Source organism: Astyanax mexicanus, chromosome 5, assembly GCF_023375975.1.
Source record: "Astyanax mexicanus isolate ESR-SI-001 chromosome 5, AstMex3_surface, whole genome shotgun sequence".
Lineage (NCBI taxonomy): Eukaryota > Metazoa > Chordata > Actinopteri > Characiformes > Acestrorhamphidae > Astyanax > Astyanax mexicanus.
The window spans coordinates 3957596-3967964 of record NC_064412.1 but is presented as its reverse complement, the minus strand read 5'-3'; the positions used below and the strand labels follow the sequence as shown (position 1 = coordinate 3967964).

General features: G+C 37.3%; 1 protein-coding gene across 2 annotated transcripts in view; it reads right to left on the bottom strand.

Moving 5' to 3' along the window:
- The window catches only part of sema3fa (sema domain, immunoglobulin domain (Ig), short basic domain, secreted, (semaphorin) 3Fa), a 137811-nt gene that overhangs the window by 7623 nt on the left and 119819 nt on the right, over positions 1-10369 (bottom strand). For both annotated transcript variants that reach the window (XM_049479468.1, XM_022675537.2), the window contains 7 exons: positions 9225-9369; positions 7795-8017; positions 5603-5691; positions 5423-5464; positions 4027-4184; positions 3128-3195; positions 2353-2486 (listed from right to left, as the gene is read on the bottom strand). In XM_049479468.1, the coding sequence (XP_049335425.1) occupies positions 2353-2486; positions 3128-3195; positions 4027-4184; positions 5423-5464; positions 5603-5691; positions 7795-8017; positions 9225-9369 (859 nt within the window). The remainder of the gene's footprint in view (positions 1-2352; positions 2487-3127; positions 3196-4026; positions 4185-5422; positions 5465-5602; positions 5692-7794; positions 8018-9224; positions 9370-10369) is intronic.

Sequence of the window (10369 nt, the reverse complement as noted above, 5' to 3'; positions counted from 1 at the left end):
TTAAAAGTAATAAAAATAATAATAATAGGAAGAATAATACCCCGATAATTTACCCCGATAAATCACTTTTTACACCTCTGAGATTTTATTGGAGGCATTAATAACTTAAAAAGTGCACAAGATGCTTATTAAAAAAACACTGTTTACATCCCATAATGCTGATAATGACATAGACATACATATACATAGACTCTTCATAGTGTAGCAGCCAGCACCAGGAGGCAAGCTATGTGGACTCTATGTATATAAATATATATATATATATATATATACAGTTGTGGTCAAAAGTTTACATACACTTGTAAAAAACATAATGTTATGGCTGTCTTGAGTTTTCAATAAGTTCTACAACTCTTATTTTTCTGTGATAGAGTGATCGGAACACATACATGTTTGTCACAAAAAACAGTCATAAAATTTGGTTCTTTCATAAATTTATTATGGGTCTGCTGAAAATGTCACCAAATCTGCTGGGTCAAAAATATACATACAGCAACAAAATTTGTCAATTTTGGTGATGTAGCGAGTTGTGTCAATCAAATTAGCTTCATGTCATGGCCTCTTCACTTCTTGTAAGTGATTTTGATTGACTACAGCTGTTGACTTCTCATGAGCCCATTTAAATAGGGCTCATTTGACCCAGTGATTAGACTCAGCTACAAAAGCTACAATGGGAAAGTCAAAGGAACTCAGTGTGGATCTGAAAAAGCGAATTATTGACTTGAACAAGTCAGGGAAGTCACTTGGAGCCATTTCAAAGCAGCTACAGGTCCCAAGAGCAACTGTGCAGACAATTATACACAAGTATAAAGTGCATGGAACAGTTGTGTCACTGCCACGATCAGGAAGAAAACGCAAGCTATCACATGCTGCCGAGAGGAGATTGGTCAGGATGGTCAAGAGTCAACCAAGAATCACCAAGAAGCAGGTCTGCAAGGATTTGGAAGCTGATGGAACACAGGTGTCAGTCTCCACAGTCAAGCGTGTTTTACATCGCCATGGACTGAGAGGCTGCCGTGCAAGAAAGAAGCCCTTGCTCCAGAAAAGGCACCTTAAGACTCGGCTGAAGTTTGCTGCTGATCACATGGACAAAGATAAAACCTTCTGGAGGAAAGTTCTCTGGTCAGACGAAACAAAAATTGAGCTGTTTGGCCACAACACCCAGCAATATGTTTGGAGGAGAAAAGGTGAGGCCTTTAATCCCAGGAACACCATGCCTACTGTCAAGCATGGTGGTGGTAGTATTATGCTCTGGGGATGTTTTGCTGCCAGTGGAACTGGTTCTTTGCAGAAAGTAAATGGGATAATGAAGAAGGAGGATTACCTCCAAATTCTGCAGGAAAACTTAAAACCATCAGCCCGAAGGTTGGGTCTTGGGCGCAGTTGGGTGTTCCAACAAGACAATGACCCAAAACACACATCAAAAGTGGTAAAGGAATGGCTAAACCAGGCTAGAATTAAGGTTTTAGAATGGCCTTCCCAAAGTCCTGACTTAAACCCCATTGAGAACATGTGGACAGTGCTAAAGAAACGGGTTCATGCAAGAAAACCATCACATTTAGCTGAACTGCACCAATTCTGTCAAGAAGAGTGGTCAAACATTCGACCTGAAGCTTGCCAGGAGCTTGTGGATGGCTACCAAAAGCGCCTAGTTGCCGTGAAAATGGCCAAGGGACATGTAACCAAATACTAATGTTGCTGTATGTATATTTTTGACCCAGCAGATTTGGTGACATTTTCAGCAGACCCATAATAAATTTATGAAAGAACCAAATTTTATGACTGTTTTTTGTGACAAACATGTATGTGTTCCGATCACTCTATCACAGAAAAATAAGAGTTGTAGAACTTATTGAAAACTCAAGACAGCCATAACATTATGTTTTTTACAAGTGTATGTAAACTTTTGACCACAACTGTATATGTCTATGTTGTTATCAGTACAGTGATGGCGGCACTCTGAGCTGAAGCTAGCATTATGGGATGTGAAAAGTGTTTTTTAATACGCTTTTTGTGCACTTTTTAAGTTATTAATGCCTCGTTTTAAATGTCAGGGCTCTCCAGATTCTAGAAAGGAGGTGTGGAGCTACTTTGATCTACTGGATAACGGTGTAAAAAGCGATTTATTGGGGTAAAATATGCCCCGATACGATTGTTGTACAGAGTGCTGTGTAAAAAGCACAACATTTCTGGATTTCATAAAGCTGTGGGAGAGCGGAGGGGGGCTATTTTATCCAGTTTTACTACAACAAAAGTACATTTTACACCAGAATATTGTAGAAGCAGTTCCAGCATGCCTAGCTTAATAGAGTTTAATAGAAAGATAGACTGATAAAGATGTGCGCTACAAACCTCTCTTCTTCTATCACTGTTCTCCTTCTGGAAGTGCCATTTGATTGATACGTGAGGAGATCTGGCCTGGCACTCCAGAAACGCTGTGCTTCCCTCAACACCGTACTGCACTGACTCCAGAGTGTTCTTATTGGCTGGGGAAAAACATATAAAAATAAAAGAAGACAAAAAGAAAAAGAAAACATTTATTACAAACATATTTGTTATATTTCTTAATATTATCTAGTATCTATAGTATAGTATCTATAGTATAGTATCTATCTATAGAGACCAATTCAGTTTCTGAATCAGTTTCTCTAAATTTTGCTATTTATAGGTTTACAACATTTCTCCCAAATTCCAAATAAAAATATTCTCATTTAGAGCATTTATTTACAGAAAATGAGAAATGACTGAAATAACAAAGAAGATGCAGAACTTTCAGACCTCAAATAATGCAAAGAAAACAAGTTCATATTCATAAAGTTTTAAGAGTTCAGAAATCAATATTTTATTACCCTGGTTTTTAATCACATTTTTTTTCATGCATCTTGGCATCATGTTCTCCTCCACCAGTCTTACACACTGCTTTTGGATAACTTTATGCTGCTTTACTCCTGGTGCAAAAATTCAAGCAGTTCAGTTTGGTGGTTTGATGGTTTGTGATCATCCATCTTCATCTTGATTATATTCCAGAGGTTTTTTAATTTTGTAAAATCAAAGAAACTCGTCATTTTTAAGTGCTCTCTTATTTTTTATCAGAGCTGTATTTAATATATCCGTCATCATTGCTCACCATTGGAGTTGTAGCCTCTGCATTGTCTGATGGGGTTACCGTACTTCACATCCTGCCTCCGACTACGCCTGGGGGAACACATACACACACACACATATATGTGCATTAATTTTTTGACAATCAAAAGTACTGAATTTGCTGACTTTAAACAAACACTATCCAAGAAACTCTACATTCATAACATTCATTCATCACAAATTAATATTGCTTTGAATCGAACCAAACTTTGAAAATGACAAAAACATTGCAAAAGAATGCACATTATTTATTTTAAACGGAAACTCTGTGTTTTAAATGACAGATTCATCAAATATTTTAACCACTGAATGTCTGTTGAGGTAAATATTGGACTTGTGTCAGTATCTCAGTATTTAAAGACATATATTTAGTATAGAACAGAGTTTAAACAGCTGGAGTTGGTATTAAAGTAAACTGAGGATGATGGCAGACATCATGGTGAAAGACTGACCCAGATAGAAAAGGGGAAAAATGACTAATGAAAGCCTCCTATACATGAATGCTGTATATATCCCAGATCTGCAACTGGTCTATTTCAAAATAGGCAAACAGTCACAGCTTGATTTAGAGCGTGTCGGTGTGTCTTTGCTATTGTAACATCGGGAAAAGTACAACTTGTGAGCAAAAGGCATGTGCTTATTCTCTTAATTAATCATGGTTGCGGTTAATTTTGGGTGTAATGTGAAATAAACCAATCAGAGTGTCACTTGCTCATCATTCCCTTTAAGGGTCAGGTGAGCTCTGACTTTGGCAGATTGCTATTTTAACGGTGCAGCTACCTGAATGTGTCCGTACGGAAATACGGAGTAAACAGTAATAAAGCTGGTGGTATGTGGAGTACTTTTGCTACATATACCTTATGCTTGACACACATCCCTTACCTCTTCTGATTGGCTGAGTACCGGGAGCAGGACTTGCCGTCCCAGGCGCAGTAGGGGTCGCGGGCGAGGCAGCAGTCTGCACACGCTTCACCATAAACATCACACCTGTGCAGCGCCAGGTGAGTCACGCCCACTGCTGAACTCACGTACAGTTGTTGCTGAGGAGGAAAAAACACACGTCTGTTATTTTCTAATGGGACTATATGAGTTTTAAGGAGTAATTTACACTAAGGTCCCTCCCTTCAGTCTTTTAAAATTCACTACAGTAAATACAAATCACACATGAACAGCTGTACACATGCATTTGTTGACAAGCTAAGAAATCCAAAAGGAGCATCTGAAGGTAAAGAAGCATGCAGACTGAGGCAGTGGAGTAATATTACAGGTGAAGTAATATTTTACACTAACATGAATCATATTACACCAGGGGTGTCCAAACTGAGGTATTTTAGAAATAGAATGAAAGTTGGCCCGCTGTTAAGCAGGTTTTTATAATGTGAGATTCAAAGTTTGAACGCTAGGTGTCAGAAACAGGCCAAAGAGTCTAAAAGCGGAGAGAGTGCGCATTTCTAGCGCAGAAAAACGGGCCAAAGAGTCTAAAAGCGGAGAGAGTGCGCATTTCTAGCGCAGAAAAACGGGCCAAAGAGTCTAAAAGTGGAGAGGCTGCGCAGTTTTAGCGCAGAAAAAACGGCCAAAGAGTCTAAAAGCTGAGATAGTGCGCAGTTGTAGCGCAGAAAAACGGGCCAAAGAGTCTAAAAGCGGAGAGGGTGCGCAGTTGTAGCACAGAAAAACGGGCCAAAGAGTCTAAGAGTTGCCGTAATTAAGGAGTTTAAAATTAGAGACATCATGAAATTAAACATCAATTTGAAAAATCTTAGTTTACACAACACTGTCAATGATAGATAAAGATAGTAAGTCAAGTAAAATGGTGTGTAAAAGAAAGTATTCAGGAAAAAGTATTATTTAAAGTGGTATATTTCATTATTTGTTTTATTACAGAGTCTGTGGCCCATGACTTCAAATATATTTCTCCTTCCGGCCCCCAACAAAAAAAGTTTGGACACGACTGGATTACACAGTGTTACACAGTTCTAGAGCGAAGTTTTATGTAGTGCAATCAAAGTTATATAATACAATACCAGTATTTTGACCTGCACTGGGAATGACCAAGATGTCACCTGCCCTATTGCAGTTAGTGAAGCATCAACATGATCCTGAAGCTGCTATTTCATAGTACTATATCTACATATTGCTGTTTTAATTAGCATTACTGCATGCCTAAATAATCAGATGGATGGATGGATGGATAGATCCTAGATCCTATTGTTAATTCTAGTGACTGACATTATTTAGAAATGGCAGTAAATTTGAAGAGGAAAGTAAACAGTGATCTTACTCTTTTAGGAGAAATCTTCATTGTGGTTATTGGTGTTGGAACCTACAAAATGAAATGATGATAAAAAATAAGTTAGAGTTATGTTCATCATAATAATGGACATAAACATTGGATAAACATATATACAGATATATGTACAGTATATATACAGAGAGAGAGAGAGAAGATGGGATTACTCACTCTGAATACCTCTACCTCCTCCAGAACCAGCTCTTCAGTCTGTAGATCATCTCGAGGCAGAACAATGACCTTCTGTACTGTTCCTCTGTCTGTGAACGAGTAAAGCCAGAGTAAAGATCAAAACTGAGGAAAGATGCTCCTTGTGATCCTCAGCATGTTAGATTTTTACCAGAGGAGCAGGAACGCCATCAAAAGCCTGAAAATATCTCTTTATGATATTTAGGTTTAAATTGAGATACTGACAAAGATATTTTCTAACGATTGTGTGTGTAAAGCATATTTTGGCATATAGAGACCGTACACGTTAATTAAAGTAGTTTTTTTGTGCCCAGCAGTGTTAATTTGGGAGGAGATTATGTTGTCTTAATAATAATAATAATAATAATAATAATAATAATATTTGATTTATATAGCGTCTTTTCTGAAAACTCAAAGCACTTAACAACACAGACATAGACAGAAGGTATAATGCATAAGAACAAGCGTGCATCCAATCCAATAAAAAAACAAAACAAATAAATAATAATAATAGTAATAATATTAATAAAAAATAAGTTATATAGTTATTAGTAATTATTACTTTTAGTCTAGTTCTAAAAACATTTCAGTCTAGTTTTAGTCAGTTAAAATATTCTGTTCATTTACAGTAAGTTTAGATTTCCAGATTTCCACTAAGACTGTGTGCAGCAGCATTAGCACTAGCAGCTAACTGCTAGTGCTAATCACAGTTAGTGGCTAATGCCACCTACACTGTGCTACACAGAGGAAACCTGAGTGTTCCAGTAAGCCAGGGCGATATTAGCTAGCGGTTCGTCCCACGCAGCTTGTTTTAAGGCGGTAAACGGGCAGACTCTGAACGTTAAAAGAGCTAGCACTTAGCGCGGTTAGCGGCTAATGCTAATACTGCTGGAGAACTAAACTGAAACTCCTGTATAACTCTGTACTTCAGCAGAGTGGCTTTACTGCTCCTTAATACCTGACTGGTAGAAGTCAAACATAAGGTGCACCAGATTATAAGGAGCTCTGACGATTTTTGGAAAAATGAAAGGATTTTAAGTGCAGCTTACAGTGCAAAAAAATACTGTATATCACGCTCGATAAAAGCATCTGCAAAAAGCTTGTAAATTGTATGGAAATTATTTAAATTACAGAAACCAGCATGTTAAATCTGTAGAGACATCTACACAAAATATCTAAATATCTGAATAACAAACATAAACTTCAGTAAACTCAACAAAACTATAATCATATATTCTCTTTATCAGACCACAGTGAGAAAATTCAGTAAGCTGCAATCTGTCTTTGCAAAAATGGCAAAACTGAGACAAGAACTGAAAAAAGTCTCACTATATAAATAATTAACCTCAGACATTATGTTTTGTATTTGTTAATAAAACTTTGAACATAAAACTTTAAGACACAAACTTTTTTTTTTTTAGACATAAACTACTTTTAATACTTTTACTAATAGCTACTAATATCTAGGTTAAGAGAACTGTCAAATCAGTATAGGCTGCTGAGACGGAAAAGACTCTCAGACTAAAAGAATACAAAGTACAGTAAGTATTTATAAGATAGATAGATAGATAGATAGATAGATAGATAGATAGATAGATAGATAGATAGATAGATAGATAGATAGATAGATAGATAGATAGTTAACAAAACAAGTTTCTATGGAGCTCCTGCAGCAGACATAAACTGTTTTTAGACATAAACTACTTTTGAATTTATGCTTTTACTAGTAAACACTAATAAAGATAATATAACCGTCAATTCTGTATTTCGACGCTGTCCTATGAAAAAACACTTTTCTCCATTTTTGTCGATTTTTAGTTTACTACATAATTTGAACAGACAAACTGTCCCTTACACTGTGTCAAAATTTATTGATGAATGGACCAATAGATGACCTGAAATAAACTCTTTTTACATTGACTTCCATTGAAAGTTTACAAGGTTTTTTCTCTCTCCTGTAAAGTTGATGTTTTGGAGATAAGTGTTTTTCATTGGACAGCAACGGTATGCTGCTGAGACTGAAAAGCCTCTCTGACCAAATGAATGCAAAGTACAGATAGATAGATAGATAGATAGATAGATAGATAGATAGATATATAGATAGATAGATAGATAGATAGATAGATAAATAACAATACAAGTTTCTATGGAGCTCCTGCAGCTTCTGTTCTCACCTGTTCCTAAGAAAAGCACCTCATAGTTTCCGTCAGCAGCAGCAACCTGGTCCACAGTGATGGTGGTGAACTCATAGTCGACGTTGGTGCGCACCACCAGGGGGCGCTTGTGCACCGGGTACACAGCGTTGTACATGGTGGGGTGAGTCCTCATGAAGTTAATGACCTCATCTGGGTAATCTTTAGTGGACTTCATGTTGGGGGTGAAAGTCCCTCCTGGACACTGAGGAGAGAGATCACAGACCTCAGTAGGGGCAGGTGAGCAGTTTCACATTAATACAGGTGAGCTCAGTTCACTACATGTCCTAATGTTTGTGGACATGCCTTATAAATAATGCATTTAGCTACTTTGAGCTGTCTCAGTTTCTTTCCACATTTTCTCAAGGTACACCACCAAACGTCAAAAAAATATATATATTTTTTATGTATTTAATTTATTATTTTCAATATATCAATAAATTAAAAGTAGCAAGTAAAAGCTTGCAACAGGAATAACAGGAATAAATGTGGAAAAGTTAATAAGACCAACTGGTACTTTTGGCAGTGTGGGTAGTGTGTCAAGTCCTGCTGGAAAATGAAATCCTCATCTCCGTAAAAGTTGTCAGTAGCAGAGATTTTGTGGGAAAACGAAACTGCACTGACTTTAGACTTGATAATAAAACACAGTGGATCAACACCAGCAGATGACAGACATGTCTCTCCAAACCATCACTGATCATCAGTAAATTTTACATTTCATTTTGAAAAAAAATAAGGGAGCAGAGTCTGGAGGAAGAGTGGAGAGACACACAGTCCAAAATGCTTGAGGTCTAGTGTGAAGTTTCCACCAATCAGTGATGGTTTGGAGAGACATGTCATTTGCTGGTGTTGCTGCTGCTGACAACTTTAATAAAGACGCAGATTTCATTTTCCAGCAGGACTTGGCACACTGCCCACACTGCCAAAAGTACCAGTTGGTCCTATACCGGTGTTGGACAATAAAACTAAAACACCTGGTTTTAGAGCACAATAATTGATTGTGGTAACGGACAGTTCTGGTGGAAACAGGAGAGTTGAGGTGCACATTGAATTCTGCGTGATTTGATCAGCCGTGGTTTTATGTTTTGTGGATACAATCCGGGTTAGCACCCGAACTTCCCTTTCAGACAGCTTCCTCTTACAGCGTCCACAGTTAATCCTGTTGGATGTGGTTGGTGCTTCTTGGTGGTATGCTGATATTACCCTGGATACCGTGGCTCTTGATGCATCACAAAGACTTGCTGTCTTGGTCACAGATGTGCCAGCAAGACGTGCACCAACAATTTGTCCTCTTTTGAACTCTCCTGCTCCAATTTAGCCATGAAACCTCCCACACTAAAATGACAGGTGTTTCAGTTTCATTTAATCTACATATGATTTATATCACATCTGTTTATGTAAATAACACTCACTGTTCCGGGTCGAGGGTAGGGGATTTTGCCCTGGTAGGGAATCCACTGGTAGTTTGGACCTTCCTTATGAGCGAAGGGGCCGTTAAACACCATCCGCACATCAGCCATGGAATACACACATATAGCTGAACCTTTAAATACTGACCTAAAGAGAGAGAGAGAGAAAGAGAGAGAGAGAGTTAGTGGCCATCCAACAGCTCAACACTGAGGAACCCTGAGTGTTCAGGTAGGTCAGGGCGATATTAGCTAGCAGTTAGTAGCTTATTTAATCACGATGTACTTACCTCTGAATGGCGAAAGAGCTAGCGCTGTCCGCTATCTGAATATCTGAATAACAAATCTAGACTTAAGTTTACTGAACAAAACTTTGAGCAATATTTTCTTTATCAGACTACAATAAGAAAAATCAATAAGTAAATTGCAAGCTATTTCTGCAAAAATGGCAAAACTGAAAGAAGAACTGATAAAAAAGTCTCATAATATGAATAATAACGTCAGACGCTATGCTTTGGAATTGTCAGTAAAACTTTGAACATAAACAGTTTTTAGACAAACCACTTTTTAATCTATACTTTTACTAATAAATACTAATAAAGTTAAGAGAACTGTCAAATCACTTAGGCTAGGCTAGGCTATCACACTTATCTCCGTTTTTGTCGATTTTTAATTTACTACATAATTTAAACAGACAAACTGTCCCTTACACTGTGCCAAAATTTATTGATAAACAGACCAACAGAAACTCTTCAAAATAACCTGAAAAAAACTCTTTTTACATTGACTTCAATTGAAAGTTTACAAGGTTTTTCCTCTCTCCTGTAAAGTTGCTGTTTTGGAGATACGTGTTTTTCATTTGGACAGCGACAATATGCTGCTGAGACTGAAAAGACTCTCAGACTGAAAGAATGCAAAGTACAGGAATTATTTATACGATCGATAGATAGATAGATAGATAGATAGATAGATAGATAGATAGATAGATAGATAGATAGATAGATAGATAGAGATAAAAATACAAGTAGTGAAATTACAAACAGTAAAACCTCAATGTACATCAGTTGTTTTGTGAGAGAGAGAAAGAGAGAGAGAGAGAGAGAGAGAGAGAGGAAGACAATAGAGATGATTCATCACAGATGCACTTATGC